Source organism: Erythrolamprus reginae, chromosome 1, assembly GCF_031021105.1.
Source record: "Erythrolamprus reginae isolate rEryReg1 chromosome 1, rEryReg1.hap1, whole genome shotgun sequence".
Classification (NCBI taxonomy): Eukaryota; Metazoa; Chordata; class Lepidosauria; order Squamata; family Dipsadidae; genus Erythrolamprus; species Erythrolamprus reginae.
In genome coordinates this window covers 323013383-323036390 of record NC_091950.1, presented here as the reverse complement: position 1 = coordinate 323036390, position 23008 = coordinate 323013383, and the positions used below count along the sequence as shown (strand labels likewise).

The 23008-nt window shown below is 41.4% G+C and overlaps 1 protein-coding gene across 1 annotated transcript; it reads left to right on the top strand.

The window, feature by feature from the left end:
* Nucleotides 1-10618: 10618 nt before the first annotated feature.
* On the top strand, nucleotides 10619-20621 carry MTRF1L (mitochondrial translation release factor 1 like). The gene is made up of 7 exons (XM_070733724.1): nucleotides 10619-10974; nucleotides 13268-13347; nucleotides 13922-14105; nucleotides 16209-16372; nucleotides 16556-16673; nucleotides 17487-17623; nucleotides 19215-20621. The coding sequence occupies exons 1-7, from the start codon at nucleotides 10683-10685 to the stop codon at nucleotides 19428-19430; spliced, it is 1191 nt and encodes a 396-aa protein (XP_070589825.1). The 5' UTR covers nucleotides 10619-10682; the 3' UTR covers nucleotides 19431-20621.
* Nucleotides 20622-23008: the final 2387 nt, after the last annotated feature.

Genomic DNA, 23008 nt, shown 5'->3' with positions numbered 1-23008 from the left:
GTAATCTGCTCCCATGGGGATTAAACAAGCTCAAGAGTTCCCCTATAGTGCCTCAGAAATAAATGGTTATTAAACTAGTCTTCTCTAAATTTCTCTAAACCAATCTAAATTCACACATGAAGTTTGTTTAAATTGTTAATATAAAAGGGAGTGGCTATTATAGCCAGGGAAGGGGGGGAGGAGTGGCTATTATAGCCAGGGAGAGCCTTTGCCTGCGTAGACTCATTGCTCCGGAAATTGCAGGTTGTGAGTCTCTCTTGCTGAAGTTGGACTTAGGGGTTCAGGTGGGCTTATTTCTCACGTACCTGCCTCCCAGCTACGTGTCAAAATCCCTGCCTGTGCTACTCGAGGAGGTAGCCGGGTTGGCGGTGGAGTTCCCCAGACTCATTGTCTTGGGGGACTTCAATCTGCCGTCACTCGGTGAAACCTCTGGGTTGGCACAGGAGTTCATGGCCACCATGACAGCCATGGACCTGACTCAAGTAATACAGGGTCCGACTCACGAGGGAGGGCACGCACCTGACATGGTATTCCTTTCCGAGCAATTGAGTAATGGTCCGAGATTAAGGGGCTTAGAAGTGTTGCCTTTGTCATGGTCTGACCATTTTCTGCTACGGCTTGACTTCCTGGCTCCAATCCTTCCCCGCAGGGAGGCGGAACCAATGAAGATGTTCCGCCCCAGACGCCTGATGGACCCAGAGGGCTTTCAGACGGTGCTTGGGGTTATTCCAGAGGCACTCGTCCACAGTTCGGCGGAGACCCTTGCTGAGGTCTGGAACAGGGCTGCGGCAGGGGCTCTCGACCGGATTGCGCCTTTGCGACCTCTCCGCGGCGCTAGACCCCGTAGAGCCCCATGGTTCAACGAGGAGCTCCGGGTGTTGAAACGCCAAAAGAGACGTCTAGAGAAGCGATGGAGGAAGAGTAAGTCAGAATCCGATCGAACACTTGTAAGAGCTTTTATTAAGACTTACAAAGTGGCGCTCAAGGCGGCAAGATGCGCGTACCATGCCGCCTTGATTGCATCAGCGGAATCCCGCCCGGCTGCTCTGTTTAGGGTGACCCGCTCCCTTCTTAATCAGGGGGGAGTTGGGGAGCCCTTGCAGAGTAGTGCCGAGGAGTTTAACACGTTTTTCGCTGATAAAGTCGCTCAGATCCGGGCCAACCTCGACTCCAATTGTAAAACAGAGTCGACTGACAACGAGTCAGTCGAGGTGACTGGGGCACGTACTTGTCCACCTGTCTGGGAAGAGTTTGATCTGGTGACACCTGATGAAGTGGACAAGGCCATCGGAGCTGTGAGTTCTGCCACCTGCTTACTGGATCCGTGTCCCTCCTGGTTGGTCTCGGCCAGCAGGGAGGTGACACGGAGCTGGGCCCAGGAGATTACCAACGCTTCCTTGGGGAGGGGAGTTTTTCCACCACTCTATAAAGAAGCGCTTGTGCGCCCCCTCCTCAAGAAGCCCTCCCTGGACCCAGCCGTACTTAACAACTATCGTCCAGTCTCCAACCTTCCCTTCATGGGGAAGGTTGTCGAGAAGGTGGTAGCGCTCCAGCTCCAACGGTCCTTGGAAGAAGCTGATTATCTAGGTCCCCGACAGTCAGGCTTCAGGCCCGGTTACAGCACGGAAACCGCTTTGGTCGCGTTGATGGATGATCTCTGGCGGGCCCGGGACAGGGGTTTATCCTCTGTCCTGGTGCTCCTCGATCTCTCAGCGGCTTTCGATACCATCGACCATGGTATCCTTCTGCGCCGGTTGGAGGGGTTGGGGGTGGGAGGCACTGTTCTTCAGTGGTTCTCCTCCTACCTCTCTGGCCGGTCGCAGTCGGTGTTAGTGGGGGGTCAGAGGTCGGCTCCGAGGTCTCTCCCTTGTGGAGTGCCTCAGGGGTCGGTCCTCTCCCCCTTGCTATTTAACATCTACATGAAACCGCTGGGAGAGATCATCCAAGGACATGGGGTGAGGTATCATCAATATGCCGATGATACCCAGCTTTACATCTCCACCCCATGCCCAGTCAACGAAGCGGTGGAAGTGATGTGCCAGTGCCTGGAGGCTGTCGGGGCCTGGATGGGTGTCAACAGACTCAAACTCAACCCGGATAAGACGGAGTGGCTGTGGGTTCTGCCTCCCAAGGACAATCCCATCTGTCCGTCCATCACCCTGGGGGGGGAATTATTGACCCCCTCAGAGAGGGTCCGCAACTTGGGCGTCCTCCTCGATCCACAGCTCACATTAGAAAACCATCTCTCAGCTGTGGCGAGGGGGGCGTTTGCCCAGGTTCGCCTGGTGTACCAGTTGCGGCCCTATCTGGACCGGGACTCATTGCTCACAGTCACTCATGCCCTCATCACCTCGAGGTTCGACTACTGTAATGCTCTCTACATGGGGCTACCTTTGAAAAGTGTTCGGAAACTTCAGATCGTGCAGAATGCAGCTGCGAGAGCAGTCATGGGCTTACCTAGGTACGCCCATGTTTCACCAACACTCCGCAGTCTGCATTGGCTGCCGATCAATTTCCGGTCACAATTCAAAGTGTTGGTTATGACCTTTAAAGCCCTTCATGGCATCGGACCAGAATATCTCCGAGACCGCCTCCTGCCGCACGAATCCCAGCGACCGATTAGGTCCCACAGAGTGGGCCTTCTCCGGGTCCCGTCAACCAAACAATGCCGGTTGGCGGGGCCCAGGGGAAGAGCCTTCTCTGTGGCGGCACCGGCTCTCTGGAACCAGCTCCCCCCAGAGATTAGAACTGCCCCTACTCTTCCTGCCTTCCGAAAACTCCTCAAAACCCACCTTTGTCGTCAGGCATGGGGAAACTAAACATCTCCCCTGGGCACGTCAATTTATGCATGGTATGCTTGTGTGTGTGTCTGTTATCATATGGGGTTTCTTTTCTTAAATCGTTAAATTTTAATTACTGTAATTGGATTGTTGTGACTGTTTTTACATGTTGTGAGCCGCCCCGAGTCTTCGGAGAGGGGCGGCATACAAGTCCAACAAATAAATAAATAAATAAATAAATAAATAAATAAATAAATAAATAGTCAGATTTAATTGTTTCAGCGGATTATAGTTTAAGATTACCTAGCACAGATTTATAACACTCAAAGCATAAACAAGTTTTAATCTTCACATTTAGGTTAAATACCCTGCATTCTTATCGCACTTTCTCCAAAGTAAATATGTCCTGCACAATTTGCTTTAAGTCCATCAGACTTCCATATGTTTTTGCAAAGAAAAAACAGAGGCAAAGAAAAAGCCTTGTACAGTATTTGGAAGAACTACTCAGGAAAAAAACCTTGCATCCTATGTTTTACAAACATCTGTTTCATATTAAACAGGATAAACAATGCAAGGCTCTTGTGTTACCCCTGGGCTCAGCAGCAGAGTAGGAAACAATCGCTGTTTGATTTTCCTCAGAAATTGAAAGAAAAGTGTCACTCAATGAGTGACACTTTTGAACTTAAAATTTCTTTGAGAGCCTTAAAACCTCAATAGTTTTTAGGCTCTTTCTCATATCGTGGTACGGTGTCCTGCTCCCAGCCTTGTGATAGAAAGAAATAAGAAAATTAGTAGTACTTTTACCGGATCCAGAAAAAATGCTCAGCAAACTTCCTTCCCTCACACGAAGGCCGCTGGTTTCTGAAGCAGCTTTTGGGAAAATGGGTAGAAAACGGGACAGACAGTCGAATCTAGCAATAGTAATGCTGGCCTTGTGAAATATTTTCCATGAAGGTTATAAGTCATTAAAAAAGGAAGGAAAAATTTGGCTGCTGGCTCTTTTCTCTGATAGATTAAAAAAAAAATACTCACACACCTTCATGGTTGGATGAGAGGATGAAGTCATACAGCAGACCAGTAGAGCCATGCAGTTGCTCAACCTCCATTATATTCCCTTCCACACAAATCAGGAAGTTTGAAGGCTTGTTCCATTCAGTTGGAAAGAACTAGTTCTAAACTGCTGATAAAGCAATACCTCTATTTACGAACTTAACTCATTCCCTGACCAGGTTCTTAAGTAGAAAAGTTTGTAAGTAGAAGCAAATTTTTCCATAGGGATCAATGAAAAAGCAAATAATGTGTGCGATTGGAGAAACCACAGGGAGGATGGAGGCCCTGTTTCCTCCCAGGAGATTCCTAGGGAGGCCCCACGGAGGTTTCTACTTGCCTTTTCCAGCCCTGTTTCCTCCCAGGAGATTCCTAGAGAGGCTCCACAGTCTTCTCCCTGACCGTTCCGGTTATAGATTCGGAGGCTCGGGTTCTTAAGTAGAAAATGGTTCTTAAGAATAGGCAAAAAAATCTTGAACACCCGGTTCTTATCTAGAAACGTTCGTAAGTACAGGCATTCTTCGGTAGAGGTACCACTGTATAACAATTCAATGTTTTTAAACCAGGGGTCGGCAAACCACAGCTTTGGAGTCAAATGTGGCTCTTTGGGGGCCCTGCTGTGGCTCCCCGCCCATCACTGGTTGGGTTTGCCCTCCCCTCCCTCACCTAGCCTGAGAAGGTAAAGGCGATGGCAGTAAGGGCAATGGCGGGGCTGATTCTCCAGCACTGGTTGAGGAAAATAACCATCTTGGCGAAGGCTTCCCTTCGGGTGACCCTCCTCCCCCTCTTGTGACTCCCTGACTGGCAGTAGCAAGGCCAGGAAGCAAGCGAATGCCAAAAAGCAGCAAAGGTACACTCAGAGGGCAGGCAGCTGCTTGCTTAGGGAGGATCTTTGGATGCAGCCTCCTTTACAGCCATAAGGATCTGCCCATTGCCTTGCTGTGTCCCATCCTGTCTAACAGCGCCCCCAGCAGTTCTTTGGCCAAGTGGGGTGGGCTTAAGCTCCAGCCAAAGCGGCAGGACGTGACAGCTGCCTTTGCTCCAGTGACCAGTGGGTGGGGACGGCATGGCAAGGCGATGGGCTGATCCTTAGGGCAGGAGAGAGGCGGTCCTGTAACTGCCTTCATGCCACATTTGTGTGTAAGGCAGCCTTCGTGTCCTGCTGCTTCAGGCTGGAGGTCAAAGAGCTGCAGGGAGAGGGCAAGACACAGTGGACAGATCCTTAGGGTATGCCGCCCCAAGTCTGCGGAGGGGGGCAGCATAGAAACCTAATAAATTATTATTATTATTATTATTATTATTATTATTATTATTATTATTATTATAGGGTAGGAGAGAAATGTCGAAAGACCCTCTTTAAGCAAGCAGCTGCCCACCCTCCGCATGTGCCTTTGCTGCCATTGGCTGCATCTCCCCACATGCCACAGCCAACCAGGCAGTCATGAGAGGGGAAGGAGGGTCATCCGAAGAGAAGCCAGGGGTTGCAATCATTCCTCAGTACACAGAGAAGGGGAGAGAGAGGGAGAGAGATGGGAGAGAGAGATGAGGGCAGGAGGGAGGGAGAGATAGGTGGGGAGGAAGGGGGAGATAGGGAGATGGGGAGAGGGAAAGAGAGAAAGAAAGATGAGAGGGAGAAAGAGATGGAGAGGAAAAAGAGAGATACCTTTTTCTCATAGATAACAAAACAGAGCCACAAAATCTGGGTAGTCGTAGCAGGGGGGGGGGGTGTCATGTGACTCGGTGGGAGTGGCATCAAGTTGTCACACTCACCCAGGTTTTGTGGCTCTGGGTGTTTTGTTTTCTCTGGGAAACGGGTGTCCAAGTGGCTCTTTGAGTTTTTAAGCTTGCCGACCCCTGTTTTAATCATCTGAAACTAGGGAACTAAATATCTTGGAGCAGGGAAGCTAGAAATCACTACATAATAACATACAGTCTACGGAGAGGGGTGGCATACAAATCTAATAAATAATAATAATAATAATAATAATAATAATAATAATAATAATAATAATACAAGTTGCATAAGGAGATGCATCATAAGGAGATGCATCAAAGCAATGGAAACTGCAGTTTAATGTTTCCAAATGTAAAATAATGCACTTGGGGAAAAGGAATCCTCAATCTGAGTATTGTATTGGCAGTTCTGTGTTAGCAAATACTTCAGAAGAAAAGGATTTAGGGGTAGTGATTTCTGACAGTCTCAAAATGGGTGAACAGTGCAGTCAGGCGGTAGGGAAAGCAAGTAGGATGCTTGGCTGCATAGCTAGAGGTATAACAAGCAGGAAGAGGGAGATTGTGATCCCGCTGTATAGAGCGCTGGTGAGACCACATTTGGAATACTGTGTTCAGTTCTGGAGACCTCACCTACAAAAAGATATTGACAAAATTGAACGGGTCCAAAGACGGGCTACAAGAATGGTGGAAGGTCTTAAGCATATAACGTATCAGGAAAGACTTAATGAACTCAATCTGTATAGTCTGGAGGACAGAAGGAAAAGGGGGGACATGACTGAAACATTTAAATATATTAAAGGGTTAAATAAGGTCCAGGAGGGAAGTGTTTTTAATAGGAAAGTGAACACAAGAACAAGGGGACACAATCTGAAGTTAGTTGGGGGAAAGATCAAAAGCAACATGAGAAAATATTATTTTACTGAAAGAGTAGTAGATCCTTGGAACAAACTTCCAGCAGACATGGTAGATAAATCCACAGTAACTGAATCCTGGGATAAACATATATCCATCCTAAGATAAAATACAGAAAATAGTATAAGGGCAGACTAGATGGACCAGGTGGTCTTTTTCTGCCGTCAGACTTCTATGTTTCTATTTTTCTATTTTTATTGAATGATGGAACTGAATTTAGTGGTCAGAGCATTATAACTACATAAACAAAAATGATCATCCAGCCCACTGTAGTGAAACATGAAATAGGAAGTTTAGGTCAGGGAATACTGTACAATAGAATAAGAGTTGGAAGGGATCTTGTAGGTCATCTCATCCAATTCCCTGCTCAAGCAGGAGATACCAGGGGTGTCAAACCTGTGGCCCATAGGCTGAATACGTCATGCGCTGGCCACGCCCACACCCAGTTTAATGAAAGGGGGGAGTCATGATATGTCACATGACAATGCTGTGACAATGCAAAATTGTCACCCCTGCCCTACACTATTTTCTGACAGATTGCAATCCGTTCTCGGAAGCTTCCAGTGACGACGCCCAAAGACAAACTGTTCCACTGGTTGATTTTTCTGTCAGAAAATTTTTGATTTCTAGGTTGAATCTCTCCTTTATATGAGGACTGAGTCAACATCAATTTGATAGCAGATATACAGTCAACACTGAGTGGACTTGAAAAGTATTTAAGTCTATTCTCTTCCATGTAAATCAGCATGTTTGAAGAAAGGAAGGCTTGTTCCATTCAGTCGGAAAGCACTAGTTCCTTAACACAGTGTTTCCCAAGCTTGGCAACTTGAAGATATCTGGACTTCAACTCCCAGAATTCCCCAGCCAGGGAATTGAAGTCCAAATATCTTCAAGTTGCCAAGGTTGGGAACCACTGCCTTAACAGATTGGCCTGATCTAGCTTCAGCCTTCCTAACCAGAAAACTGGACCAAGTGGAAGATCCAATGTGAGAACATGTCCTCGATAAAAGGTAAGCTGACCACTTTGGAACCTTGCAGGTGAGTCCTTACTTTATACAAACAGTTTTTGGAGAGCCAGTATATATATTTTTTATCAGACACATAGAATAGACAACTAAGAAATAATCTATCACTGAGAGAGGTGGAGAATAGCAAGATCTGCCCTTGAAGATCATTAGGAAGCTTCAACTTCAGATTACAGCTGCACAAAGTGTGGTGATAAGATAGGTGGTGGCACAGTGGTTAGAATGCAGTACTGCAGGCTACTCCTGCTGACTGCCATCTGCCAGAAGTTCGACAGTTCGATTCTCACTGGCTCAAGGTTGATTCAATCTCCCATCCTTCCAAGGTGAGTAAAATGAGTATCCAGATGGTTGGGGGCAATATGCTGACTCTGTAAACCACTTAGAGAGGGCTGTAAAGCATTATTAATCAGTATATAAGTCTAAATACTATTGCTATTGCTAGTAACTGGAGCTAAATATATGGCACATGTAACACCACTCCTGCGTAAGTTACCATTGGATTTCAAGATGCTGGTGATCACCTACAAAGATCTACATGGCTTGGGATGAGGATACCTGAGGAATCAACTTTTTTCTAGAGTTTCTACCCTCCAACTAGATCAAACAGGATGAGCATGCTGCAAATCCTGTCAGCCACATAATGTCAGCTGAGGGGGACTAGAAGAGAAACTTTTTCTACAGCAGCCCCTGCTCTGGGGAACATCTTTCTTTTGGAAATTAGAAAAGTCCCAACCCCATTAGCCTTCTGTAAAGCTTTAAAGAGCTGGCTATGTTCCTGAAGCTAAGGCGAAACAAGGCGTCCTGGCTATAATATTAACAGGTCAAATGTCTTATTTGTATGTACTTGAAGTAGACATTTTAATGGGTTTTTTCCCATGGTTTTTACTGTTTTTATTTTAAGATGTTTTTACGATTTTAATTGTAATATATGATTTTGAATTGTGAGCTGTCCAGATATTTGCTGAGAAGCTGAGCTACAGAAATCAACAACCTCTCCATCGAGGATTCCATTCCAGTGTTAATGCCTTCTGACATATAGGACATATTCCTTTTAAATTCATTCCTCTAATTGTGTCACAGTCTGTTTGATTTAGAAAAAGGGTTTTGTTTTTAAGAACAGCTGTAATATTTCTCTGTGGTTGTACTTGGGAGAGATTTCAAGATAACACCATATGACTTTGACCTCTTGAGGTCTCTGAGAAATTTAATTAGCTAGTCCACTGTACCCAGCTGTTTCTCAATTCTTCCCTCTTCCACTACTATTTGTTATGGATGGAAATGATGATCAGAGGCACAGAAATATGTTTAATGTACTAATTAAACATATTTCTGTGCATCTGCCTTCAGTACAGACTTTCCCTGGCTTACAAAGCACCAACACAAGTTGAAACATCCATGACAAGATTAATACAATTGCAACAATATGAAAATGAAATCTGTGCCATATAAGCCCAGATAAGATCTATAAAAGTAGAGTTGGCAGCAGCAGTCCCATCAGCAAAGGTTCTCTGACAGTTTGGTCTTTGTGAGTTTTTGTGACTTTCTGAAAGACCAGTAAACAGGGATGCCTAGTTGCAGTTGTGGAAAAGTCTAAATCAAGCTGTCGTCCAATAGACCCATGCCACATAGTTTTGACATTCATCTCACTCCGGTCTCTTCCGACCCATCCAAGGCTTGTTAAAGCCAGCGTATTTCCAATCATTGCCAAGCTAACCAGAGGAGGCTAGTCAAAATTTGGGACTACCTTGGGCAATTTTCGGCATTTGTTGCAGTTCATTGAGCCGGGATTATGAGCATCGACAAGGACCAATTAGCCTGGCCCTAGCTTTCCTTCCTTCCTTCCTTCCTTCCTTAACGTGTCAATGTGGACCAATTAGCCTGGCCCTAGCTTTCTTTCTTTCTCTTTCTTTCTCTTTTTCTTTCTTTCTTTCTTTCTTTTTTCCTTCCTTCCTTCCTGAACGTCAATGAGGACCAATTAGCGTGGCCCTAGCTTGCTTTCTTTCCTTCCTTCCTGTCTTTCTTTATCCTTTCCTTTCTTCCTTCCTTCCTGTTGACGAGGACCAATTAGCCTGGCCCTAGCTTTCTTTCTTTTTCTTTCTTTCTTTCTTTCCCTAGTTTCCTTCCTTCCTTCCTTCAAGCAGGGGGAAACCCCACTTTAAGATTTGGGGTCTGGCTAGTATAAAGAAAAAAAATAGGGGCAGGGATGAAATCCAGCTGGTTCTGAAGAACTGGTAGCAGAAATTTTGAATAGTTCGGAGAACCAGCAAATATCACCTCCAGTGGTGTGGGAATGGAGATTTTGCAGTATCCTTCCCCTCAGGAGTAGGAAGGGAATAGAGACTTTGCAGTATCCTTCCCCTGCTATGCCCACCAAGCCACACCACACCCACTAAGCCAAGCCACAGAACCTGTAGTAAGAAAAAATTGATTTCACCGATGATTAGGGGTGACATGATAGCAAAATTTCAGAATTTGAGGGGCTTCCACAAAGAAGAAGGCGGGTGTCAAATTATTCTCAAAAGCATCAGAGGGCAAGGTAAGAAATACTGTTAGAAACTGATAAAAGAGAAAAGCAACCTGGAATTAAGGAGAAACTTCCTAACAATAAAGACAATTAACCAGTGGAACAGCTTGCCTTCAGAAATCATGGGCGCTCCAACACTGGAGGTTTTTAAGAAGATGCATACTGGACAGTAACATGTCTGAGATTGTATAGGTCAGGAATTCTGGGAGTTGAAGTCCACATGTCATAGAAGAGCCAACTTTGCCTGGAATAGGTTCTCCTGCTTGAGAAGGACTGGACTAGAAAACCCCCAAGGTCCCTTCAAGCTGTATTCTATTCTAAGGGGCAAATGCTCCCTCTTTTTTGGTATCACAGTACCTCGCATAGAAACGCGAAATACAACCTGAACTAACTCTCGTCCTCGTTCGTTGGTATCTACCAGCGTAGGAGTAGACAAAGTTGGCTCTTCCATGACATGAGTACTTCAACTCCCAGAATTCCTGAGCCAATTATGCTAGCTCAGGAATTCTGGGAGTTGAAGTCCATATGTCATACAAGAGAAAACTTTGCCTATCCCTGCACCAGCGAGAGTGGAGGAAAGAGCGGCAACTTCCGGTAGTCATTGCTCGGTCTAAGCGACGCGCACGGGAAGCGGAAACTTGTCACTGAGTTGACCTCAGCATGTGGTTCTTCAGCCGGAGTCGAACGGCCTGGCGGAAGTTCGCCGTATCTTTTCCCTTGGTGCCCGCCGCCCGTTCGCGATGCGGCGGGCAAACCTTTACGCGACGTTGGCTCAGCAGCCAGCCAGATTTGCGCGAGTTGTTCGCCAGGCCGGCGCTTCGGCGCTTCCTGGACCATCATTCCCGGACGGAACAGCAGCCCGGCGGCTTCCGTTCGGCATTGGCAACGCGGATTCGCCTCTTGGAAGACAAGGAAGAAGAGCTGCGTGAGACGGAGCGCTTGGCGCAAGAAGGTGAGACGCCTGATGGCTGGATTGGTAGAGGACGGTGCGCGGTAGGACCAAGGTTAGGGGTAGGCAAAGTCGGCTTTTCTATGACATGTGGACTTCAACTCCCAGAATTCCTGAGCTAGCATGATTGGTTCAGGAATTCTGGGAGTTGAAGTCCACATGTCATAGAAGAGCCGACTTTGCCTACCCCTGACCTAGGTGACATCACCAGCCCGCCCAGCAGGGTCCCTGAACATATCCGAACTGCATTCTAACCACTGCGCCACACTGCTACCGTATTCTCGCAGCCCCATTCTGAAGTTGGGAGTTTCCTAATGGTCTTAAGTGGTCTTCAAGGGGAGATGTTTGACTTCCCCACCCTCCCAGGATAGTTTAATTCTCAGTTGTCTTATTCTGTATATCTGATCAAATATATCCCAAATAAATATATGATTTGGGACAAAAATAGCAATAGCATCTAGATTTATATATCGCTTCATAGTGTTTTTACAGCCCATTCTAAGCGGTTTACAGAATCAGCATATTGCCCCAAACAACCTGGGTCCTCATTTTATTTATTTATTTAGTCAGTAAGTCAAGTATTGGTAGTATACAAAGATATAACAATGTTTACATGCATGATACTAGTAAGAGAGAAACATTAGGACAGGGGACAGAAGGCACACTGGTGCACTTATGCACGCCTCTTACTGACCTCTTAGGAATCCATTGAGGTTAGGTCAACAGTGGATAGTCAAAAGGCATAGTTTTGGGGCTTAGGTGATGATACTACAGAGTTAAATAGTGAGTTCCATGCATCAACTACTCGGTTACTAAAATTGTATTTCCTGCAATCGAGTTTGGAGCAGTTTATTTTAAGTATGTATCTCTTCTGTGCTCGTGTATTGATGTGGTTGAAGCTGAAGTAGTTAACAGAAAGGAAGTTGTAGCAGATGATTTTATGGGCTAAGCTTAGGTCGTGTTTAAGGCGATTGGAAGGATGGAAGGCTGAGTCAACCTTGAGCCGGTGGTGAGATTTGAACTGCTGAAACCCCCCAAAAGTGTTTATATAAAGTAAGGACTCATCTTGAAAGATTCCAAAGCCCCAACACTTGTGAGCTTCAAGGCGAGACTGGACTTCCATCTGTCCCAAATAGTGTAGAACTCTTGCTTGGGGGAGACTGGAGTTGGACTAGATGACCTACAAGGCCTCTTCCAACTCTAATAATCTAAGCACACTTTGGGTTAAATCTGGCCCCTGGTCCTTGAGTTTGACACCCCTGGTATAGGGTCTCCTGCTTCGGGAGGAGTTGGACTAGATGACCTACAAGGTCCTTTCCAACCTTGTTAATTGTATGCTATTCTATCCCAGGACATAATCTTCCTGTCTCATCTTTCACTGTAGGGGACTGGATGATCATTTTTTCTTTATCTAGTTATAATGCACTAATCACTAAATTCGGTTCCATTATTCAATTAAAAAAATGCATCTCCCTATGAAAATCAATATTTTATTACTTAGTGATTTCTGGTTTCCTTGCTCTAAGATATTTAATGCCCTAGTTTGAAATGTTTAAAAATATTGAATTGTTATAGTGCTTTATGAACAATTTAGAGAAAATGTGCAATTAAGAGCAGTGAATAAGCAGATTCACTAGCAGTGAATAAACGTAAATGATTGGTTTGGTTTACTCTCTCTCTATATATATATATAAAGCAGATGGTAATCTGATACAAAATGCTATGCCCAGATTTCTGAATTAAATGCTAGTTTATTACAGATAATCTTGAACTTACGACCACAATTTGAGCCCAAAATTTCCATTGCTAAGCAAGACAGTTGTTAAGAGAGTTTAGCTCCATTTTATAATCTTTCTTGCCAGTGTTGCTAAGTGAACCACTGCAGTCATTAAGTTAGTAATGTGCTTTTGAATCTGGCTTTTCCATTGACTGTGTTTGTCAGAAGGTCACAAAGGATGATCATGTGACCTTGGTACACTGCAACTGTCATAAAATAATGCCAGTTGTCAAGCTTTCAAATTTTGATCCCATGATCGTGGGAATGCTGCAACCGTCATAAGCATGAAAAATGATCATAAAGTCACTTTTTTTCAATGCTGTTGTAACTTTGAACTATCACTAAATGTATAGTTGTAAGTTGAAGACTAGCTGTATGCCTCCAATTCTTGTGGTTGATATCTGAATAGGGGAAGAGTTAAAAATACTAAATAGTCAAGAGAGAGGAAAGGAATTGTGAACCAGAGAAAAAAGATTAATAGTACCGGTACTATGATAATAGTGTGCAATCCTATTCTAGATGAAAACGAAGACTTGCGGAAGCTTGCAGAAAAGGAAGTTATTTCCTGTGAGGAAGAGATAGAAGAATTGAGACATCAGGTAAATTACTTATTGAAGCATGACATTTAAATTCAAGACTAACTTCTGTTTTGATAAGGTACTATTCAAATGCTATTATTTGGAAGTCTTCCTCTCCTGACCACTTCGTTTATTTTTTCCACATGCTGCTAAATTTCAGTTCTTTTCAGGATTTAATTTCAGGGAAGAATCCCATGAATCTGAAATAATTTTTGTTATGAATTGAAGAGAGTGTGTATGGTTTAGGAGTTAACTTGTTATTAATACTTTCTGAGCTTAGTTGGTTTCTTAAAGATGTTTCATTACCAGGCTAGTTTCAGTGAGTTGGTAGAGATTTGATGTTGAATCTTATGTATACTTAACTCATCTAAACCAATTTATCAACTAACACTAACCAATTGCACAGTACGTGTATTTGTTGGATTTAAGGAAAAATATAGCACAATTGTAATATATAATGCTTAAAATATATGTACTGACGTGTTTTTGTGTTTGTAAATATATGTACTTTTTAAAAATTTCAGCCCATTCTGGGCAGCATTCCTTTCTGAGGGAAATTTTACTTAAGTAAAAAAGGGCTTTTTATGTATTTCAGATAGTATCACTTTTAATTCCTTCAGAAGAAACTGACAAAAATGATCTTGTCATGGAGGTGACTGCTGGAGTTGGAGGGCTGGAAGCAATGTTGTTCACTGCTGAGATGTTTGATATGTATCAACAGTATGCAGCGTATAAAAATTGGACTTTTGATATTCTGACATATACTTCCAGTGTTATAGGCAAGTATCCTTTTGAAATTCTACGATATACTTCCAGAACTATCAGAAAGTTGTCTTGAGATAACAAAAGAAATTCTCAAACTCTATAATATGTAATGGAGAGTGAAGATTCTCATCATCAGTATCCTTTCAGGGATGGAAATCATATTATTTCAGTACTGGTTTTTTTAGAGAGTTTAAGAATGCTAAAGGTACCATATATACTCGAGTATAAGCCGACCCGAGTATAAGCCGAGGCACCAGTTTTGCCACAAAAAAACCCTGGGAAAACTTATTGACCCGAGTATAAGCCGAGGTTAGAAAATGCAGTGGCTACTGGTAACTTATAAAAATGGAAACCAATAAAATTACATTAATTGAAATATCAGAAGATTACATGTTTTAGAATATTTATTTTAAAGAAAACCAGTAAACTAGCTCTGTAAATTTAAAACAGGATTCCTTCTCATCATCTCATCATTAATTGGATTTACATTATTGTTCTGTTTTTATATATGCTGTGAGCCACCCTGAGTCCTTGGAGAGGGGCAGCATACAGATCCAGTTAATTAATTAATTAAATAAATAAATAAATAAATAAATCTGTATATCCAAACAGAGCTTCAGCATTAGCTGCTGTGAGGTTATCAGCATAGAAAACCAGATAGGTAGGTAGGTAGGTAGGTAGGTAGGTAGATGATAGATAGATAGATAGATAGATAGATAGATAGATAGATAGATAGATAGATAGATAGATAGATAGATAGATAGATAGATAGATGATAGATAGACAGACAGACTAGTGAGACAAGCAAAACTTGCAAAACACAGACAGCTCTTGTGGTTTTGTATCCTAAATATGCAGGTCCTATTAAGAATCAAACTCATTTTTAAAATATGTAAAATGCTTCCCCTCATATTTGTTAATTGAAACTTGCTCTCAAACCCACTTTATAAAAGGCAACTTTTAAAGATCCACAAACACACTTTAGGAATTCCTGTCTAGCTCTTGCCTTATTAGTTCCTATCCAAGCAAGAATAGCAACTACCACAAAATACCATTTTTTAAACAGTTTAAATCCTTTCAAAGGAGGGGGAGGAGAATCTAACAGCAGGGGGGCTTTTTAATCCAACTAAGGGCAATGCAGAGAGAGCAAGGAATAGTTACTGTAAACCTGTTGACAAATACACACAGGGAGTAAAAAAAAAAAAGCCTCCGGGTTTCAGCAAGAGGTAGCTGGCTTTTTTCACGGTGGGGGGGAGAGGGCATACACACACACACACACACACACACACACACACACACACACACACGACCTCACCGGCTTTCCATTGCTTTTTCCCCCTCTCGGTTGGAGCACATGGCTGGCTCCTTTGCTTGAGCCAGGAAGAGGAAGAACCAGCCCCACCCCTCCCACAGCTCCCACGGCAAGTGAGAGGGGGGAAAAGCTGGTGCCTCCTCGCTCTGGCTCAAGCAATGGCGCCCTCTTGTGGTGACTTTGTCAATGACCCGAGTATAAGCCGAGGTTGTGTTTTTCAGCCCATTTTTTGGACTGAAAAACTCGGCTTATACTCGAGTATATACGGTACCTTATATAGTGATCATTTGCTTTTTTTCTCATTGTCACATTTTATATTGTTTTTAGCTGTTGTGAATATTGTGAGCTGCCCAGGGTCCTGCTGGAGTTGGGCAATATGTAAATATCACTAAATAAATAAATAAATATATTTTTATTTTACTTTGACGTTGCCTGTTTCCAAGTAGCTCACAATATAAAAACACAAAACAGTACAATAAATAAAAATGCAATAAGGGAAATAAACAACATATTAGAACCATGTAAGGGCATTGTATATGTTAGAAGTCAGACAAATGGGAGACATGCAAATGAGACACAAAAACCTACACAAAAGAACAACTATTCTTTCTTCATGAATGCCTACATCTGCATGCCCTGCCCACCACTGTAAAATGTAGACCTCCAATAAATTGCAACTAGGTGAATCATAGTTCAACAACAGACACTCATGAATACAGACAATGTGTTTCTGAACTTTTGAATAACTTTTTTTTTCTGGAGGCTTAAATTTTGTGTTCGCTTTTACTGTTTTTACAAAATTAAGGTGGCTTAAGACATGCTTCTGCCAGCATAAAAGGCCTTGAAGCATATGGACATTTGAAGTTTGAAGGAGGAGTACATCGTGTTCAACGCGTCCCAAAGACTGAGAAGCAAGGCCGCATTCATACCAGCACAATGACTGTAGCAATACTACCACAACCAAGTAAAGTATGTGGTTACTACAATACTTTCTGCATTCTGATAAGAGGATTCCATTCTGTTACACTTTTTCACCCTACCTATTTAGTACATGAAGACTAATTAGGACAGCAAATTAATTTATAGTTTGTTGAATTTGGAGTTCAAGTAGTCTGTTGTTAGAGAATAAGCAGTGTTTATTTCCTGTTCCAGATAACTCTGACAATTAATCCTAAAGACTTAAGTATTGAAACTAAAAGAGCCAGTGGAGCTGGTGGCCAGCATGTGAATACAACTGATAGCGCCGTACGGATAGTCCATATTCCTTCAGGTATTGGAACATGACTTTCAAATGAGTGATTTTTTTTTTAATATGCTCTCGTGTTTTATATATTGCTCAGTAACAAGGTACATGCTTTATAGAAAATCATAGCTGTCATTGTTGTCTACAACTTGGACTGAGGATGTTATTGAATATAGAACATTTCAGCAATGTAGCATAAGGAAACTAACCAACCAGGATAAGCTCCAGTGAATTCTCATTCTGAATATGCAGAAGGACATTACCTGGAATCTGTTTTTTCAGTGTTCCAGTTAAGATTGGGGAGAAAAATATTCTTTGCTTTGTAAAGGATGATGTAATGAGATTGTACATTGCCAACAATGCAGCCCAGTACATCTTTATGCAGAAAAGTGTGTGTGTGTTGTATAAAACAATTTTATTTGCAGCCTTCTCTCAACATTCTTTCAAACTTTCTTTTTCTACTTGTACCTATACTACATTCATTTTCTTAGAACTAATAATGTATAATAGATTGTATCTTTCACTGCATACAAACCTGTTACAAAAAATCATAGAAAAGATCAATATATAGCACATATATAAAAATATATAACAGAATTGTCATTCTAATCAAGTTCTGTTCTGATTCTGCTACAGCTTCAATAGCATATTTGTTTCCAAATCCTGGAATCTTATTCTTAAGTTTAAATATAGAGCAGTTGTATCGTTCAACTAAAAATGCAAAGTACTGTAATCTTCTGTACTTATTATAACTTAATATCTAAAATACATTTTCGTGCTTTACATATTTCTAATTTTATTTTATTTTTTGGCCTAACTTCTACATTTCTTCTGTCGTAGGTGTAGTATCTGAATGTCAACAAGAAAGGTCTCAAATTAGAAATAAAGAAAGAGCTATGGCGCTTCTTCATGCTAAACTATATAGTATCCAACTTGAAGAACAAACAGCAAAGATACATAATTCCAGAAAGATTCAGGTAAAATACGCTAAATTGTTCTTCGGATCTAAGGATGTTCTGCTGTAATACTGTAACTATGGATGAATTTGCAGCTGAGATGGGGGATGGAGTTAAAAGAATGGCTGCCTTGGAGTATTTGCAGAAGAGAAAGCAATGGAAAAGTGACTTCCCACCCAGCCACTCTAAACAAACATTATCCTGGAAGTGCTTATCTGGTTGTTCTCAAGAGAGTGCAGTTAGTCTAGTGAGATCAGCTCATGGTGTCATTCTGGTTCCTTGCATCAGATTTTCTGAAGGCAATCAGTAGTGCACTGATACCCAACTGTTTCTCTCAAGCTTCAGTTGTAAAGAAAACAAGAACTGGTGAGAAAAGCTGTTTTTGCTAACATCATAAAGAAATAAAAATAATTGAAAATACCATTCATTATTTATTCGCTGTATCGGGTCAGAGAATAGTGAACATGATCTAAACGGCAGATGCCAGCAGACTTTGTTAATAAGCCATAATATTTTGTGGTGTTGGCTAAACCAGCTCATGTTGAAAATTGAATTGAATTTGATTTTATTTGACTTCTATGCCACCTAATCCCGTAGGACTCAGACGTGGGTTATAATTTTGATAGATGTGGTTGAAACATAAGTGATGCACAGTGAACCCTGAAATGTTACTGAGCATTGGTAAAAGATGCAGTTGTGTAGAACAGCGTTCTGCTAAATAGGTGCCCTGTGAATGTTGGTCTTTCGAAATTCCCAGCCAACAAGCTGGGTAATAATGGAAATTGTGCTCCATAATATTTTGATGGAACTTGGGGCAGGTTGTTTAAATTGTTTTGTCTCGGTTTCTTTATTTCTTTTTCTTCTCCCAAACCACTTTATTTAAAATTTCTCCTTGGCTGAGAAAAAGCATATTTAGATGGAGATATGTAAAAGAGGTATTAATGCATATGTGTCACGGTTAAAATAATTGCCTATGAGTAAATGTAACTAACCTTCCTCCAAATTTCCTGTCCCTTTCTTGAGCAGTTTAGAGTGGAAGCTCTTCAGAACAATGTAGGCAAAGGGGGATTTTGGATGGGAAATTGGGCGAAGGAAGCGGCCTACGATCTGAAATTCCCCCCCCCCCCCGCCTGCCCCTTTTCTTTGCCCGGTTTTTCATCCAAAATCCTCCCTTGCCTGCCCCTTCTCTTGGCCCAATTTCTCATCCAAAATCCCCCCTTGCCTACCTCTTTTCTTGGCCCGATTTCCCATCCCCCCTTGCCTGCCGCTTCCTTTGCCCGATCTCCCATCCGAAATTCCCCCTCTGATTTCGGGCGGCTACGGAGAGTTGCTCAGACATGCTGTTTTCTAGCAGAAGGGATGGGGGGTAGAGCCCCACACGGCAATGCCTGGCTCCAGTTTCCTTGTGATCATCAGAGCCTGCAAACATAAAAGCACTTGTTTTGGCTGCTGAAAATGGTTTGTGAGTAGAGGGGGGAGGAAATCTTGAATACTCTGTTCGTATCTCAAAAAGTTCATCAGTAGAGAGAGATGTTCATCAGTAGAGGTACCACTGTACTTAACTATTAGGACGTGTAAAAGGTTTACTGATTAAATTTTTCCCTCTGTTTAGATTGGGACCAAAGGAAGATCAGAGAAAATCAGAACTTACAATTTTTCCCAAGATCGGGTTACTGACCATAGAATAGGCAAGTCAGTACATCACATCGAAAGATTCATGCTGGGAGAAGAACTGCTAGATGAAATGATAGAATCAGTAAGAAAATACAGTGAATATGAGGTGTTAATGGAAGTTATTTCAGAAAACGATGCAAGCAGACCAAAATGACCTTCATCAAATCCCAGGCCATAGGTAGGAAAGTGCTTTCCAAACTAGTTTGCTGCATATCTGCTTGCACAGAATTGATTTACAATCCCATACATATTGTATATCAGTTTATTTTGGTACTGCTTAACACCCAAACAAATATTGATTACCTCTAACGAAGGGGTTGAATACACCCTATCCCATGGCCTGGGAGAATAGCCAGGTATTTAAGGCCATCATGATACGAGCTGTCCATAACTTAGGGGGACCTTATTCTACAGAATAGATGCCACAACAGAGAAGCTAGGCTTCCCAGGTTCTGAAAAATGATATGATCAAGGGGAACTGGAGCATGTTGACTCTTAATGACTGAGCAGAAACCACAAGAAATAGGCAGTCTGTCAAATAACCAGGCTCTATGCCATGCAGGGTTTTATAGGTGATAGGTGATAACTTGCACCTTAAATTGCATCCAGAGGCATACTGGCACTCTAGTGCAACACCAGGAAATAAAGTGTGCAAGGCTAAAAACAAGCTGACACTAAATGGCTAAGCAGGCCTGTTTTCTAATTTGTTTTTGAAGGATTTTTGTGTGTATAAAATTTATATGCTGCCTAATTCCCAGTGACTCTGGGTGGCATGAAGGCCTACTGCTGTTGTGAAAAAGCATCAATGTTCCTGGTAGAAAGTGCTTTCTTGATGTTCTAAAACTGTAGTCAGCCTGATTGAAATTATTTCCCTTAATTAAGGATTTACTCTTTGCTAATAATTATTGGTGGAGTTCTTTATCTTACATACAATAGATTTTTGTCAGCATTGCATCAAAGATGGGAGAATCTAGGATTTTACTGGTTTAGCAGTTTAAAAAAACTTTTAAAACTCTGCGCCTGAGTAGCAGCAACGCTTTTTGAAATTCTTGAAGAAAAAAAGAATTCCCAAATTCCTTTTCCATTTGAAGAGAAACTCTGAGGTGCTTTCGGAGCTTGATTGGTTTCTTGCAAATGTTTCATTATCCAAACTATATAACATCTTCAGGGCTGGTAATGGAGTTTGCTCTCAGCTTTCCTTTTCCATTTAGGTAATCATATATCCTTGTAAAAGGCAAGTCAAAGCAATTGTCTATGTTAAGAAAAGAGGAATCTATGTCTAAATGCTAAAGAATGTATATTTTGTAACAACTTTTATTTGAAATAAATTATATTGAGAAATGTCTTTAAGAATCAGATTTTTCTGAATACTAATACCATACTGAACACAAGTATACTAAATATCAAACCAGAAAAATTTCTTTGACTACACAGCCTTCATTCAAGGCAGATTCAGGTTCTCACCCATGCTTCTATTTATTGTCTTATTTTGCCACCTGATTTTGCACAAAAAGTAAATAGGGCAGTTGTAGAAGATCAAACTCTTCCCAGCAACTCTCTCATTGGGCATTTAACTGCAGAACTACTCTACCAGAAATAATGGGGTTTGTATCCCTTTATAAATGCATTAGCTTTCAGTTTAAAATTTGAAATAGCATGAATATGAAAAGTAGCTGCACCCCAGGACTGAAAAGTTCCCCAAACTTCTTGCATAAGATAAATAGGGAATGTATTATTTTATTCTAAACAGTCTAAAAATATATAACAAAAAGTAAATGATGTGGAAAGACTCAGATTTAGTTCCTAATATTTGATGAGAATGGGTTCTCAAGGGGAAAAAACTTGATTACTATATCCACATACAGACTTAAATAGATGTCACAATTCACTGTCCTGGATGGAACAGAGCTACCCTTTTAGTTCCAGTTTATAAAGTTAGTACAGAATACCATATTTCAATCTCTCAATATAAGAAAACATAATATAATGCACTCATTTTAGCATTTACATAGAAATTATTTTCTTTATTATATGGTATTTTCAAATTTGCAAAGTGTTTGAGTTTTTCAAAATAAAGGTAATATCTCTTGATGTTTTAAAGCTGTACTCAGCCTGATTGAAATTATCTCCTTTAAGGATTTACTGTGGCAACTTTAAGTAGAACTACCAAATTTCAGACCCTGTAGCCTGTGCATGTAGCCTCGACTTATGACCACAATTGAACCCAAATTTTTTTGTTAAGTGAGATATTTGCCCCATTTTACAACCTTTCTTGCTTAAGTTGTTAAGTGAATCCCTGTAGCTAAGTTTGTAACCTGGTTGTTAAAGTGAATTTGGCTTCTCTACTGACTTTACACGTCTGGTCGCAAAAGGAGATCACATGATCTTGGGACATAGCAACATCATAAATATGAATCCATTGGCAAACATGAATTTTGGTCACATGATCATGGGGATGCTGCAACAGTTGTAACTGTGAAAAACGGTCATAAGTGGCTCTTTTCAGTGATGTTGTGACTTTGACTCACTAAATGATCTGCTGTAAGTCGAAGACTACCTGTATTCTGCCACAGTTGATGGTTTCACAGGTTGCTTAAAGAATTCCAAATGTTATCCCTCTTCGAGTCAGTAACTGAAGCCATTTGTATCTCTGAATGGCACTAGCCATCCTTAGATCATGCTAATAGTAAAGTATCTTTATAGCTAAAAGAATGGAATACAGTAGATGTATTGTTTAGATTTTTAAATACATAATATACTTTCTTGAATGAGGTAGTTATATACACCTCCTGGAGAATATTTACTTTGATGAAAATAAGTTTAATTAGAAGCCCTTTTTCTTTCCTTAAACCGCTTCATTTTATATTTTGAGAAATTGTATTATGTTGATATCTGAAATATATGGCTTTAATTCATCTGATTTTAGTGTTGACATTTCTTATAATGATAATATTGACAGATCATCTCCAAAGAAATTTTAATGAAAAATTGAAGCATTAAATGTTTATAGGGTATCTTTTTAACTTTACTAAATGTGATTGGATTTCTTCATAGATTAATCAATATCCTCTCTGTGGGCTTTTAAATAAATAGCCTTGGATTTTAAAATATATTATGTAAAAACAAAGGGAAGAAAATACAGTAACACTAAGCCCAAATCCTAAGGGCAAGCTATTTATTAATTATTTATTCGACTTCTACGCCGCCCAATCCCGGAGTATTCAGGGCGACAATAATACAATATAAAAAGGTACAAAGCAATAAAAGAAGTGGAATATAATATCTAAATATCCAAGCTAGTCTTTCCATTTCTGATAAATGCCTTTACTTTGAAGGATATAATTGTGGGACATAAGTGCTTCATCCCAAAGTCACATATACATAATTTAATAAAGCATGGTTTTCCAAGTAACACGGGCAAGATTCAAACAGTAAAATAACACAGGGTCACTGTTGGGAGGTCGAGAAATTTTCTATCATGTACCATGCATATAAACATCGTTAGATTTTTGTATACCACCAATATGTACTTGACAAAACAATAAAATAAAAATAATAAATAAAAATCGGGCCAATGCTTTGGATGGCCATAGGTTGCCTACTGATGTCCCGTGCTGAGAATCGCAGCGGTCCGAATTAAATGGCCAGCAAAACCTGCAATTAAAAAAAGCCAGGACTGAAGGGAGATGGGATCGGCGCCTTATAATACGGGCCATAGGGTCTCTTCCCCCC

What these genes read in the sequence shown, in the direction of transcription:
- MTRF1L (XM_070733724.1), top strand. Translation starts at nt 10,683, where the DNA reads ATGTGGTTCTTCAGCCGGAGTCGAACGGCCTGGCGGAAGTTCGCCGTA. An exon ending in GGAGCGCTTGGCGCAAGAAG is followed by an intron (nt 10,975 to 13,267) that starts GTGAGACGCCTG and finishes ATCCTATTCTAG; the next exon opens with ATGAAAACGAAGACTTGCGG. An exon ending in ATAATTCCAGAAAGATTCAG is followed by an intron (nt 17,624 to 19,214) that starts GTAAAATACGCT and finishes CCCTCTGTTTAG; the next exon opens with ATTGGGACCAAAGGAAGATC.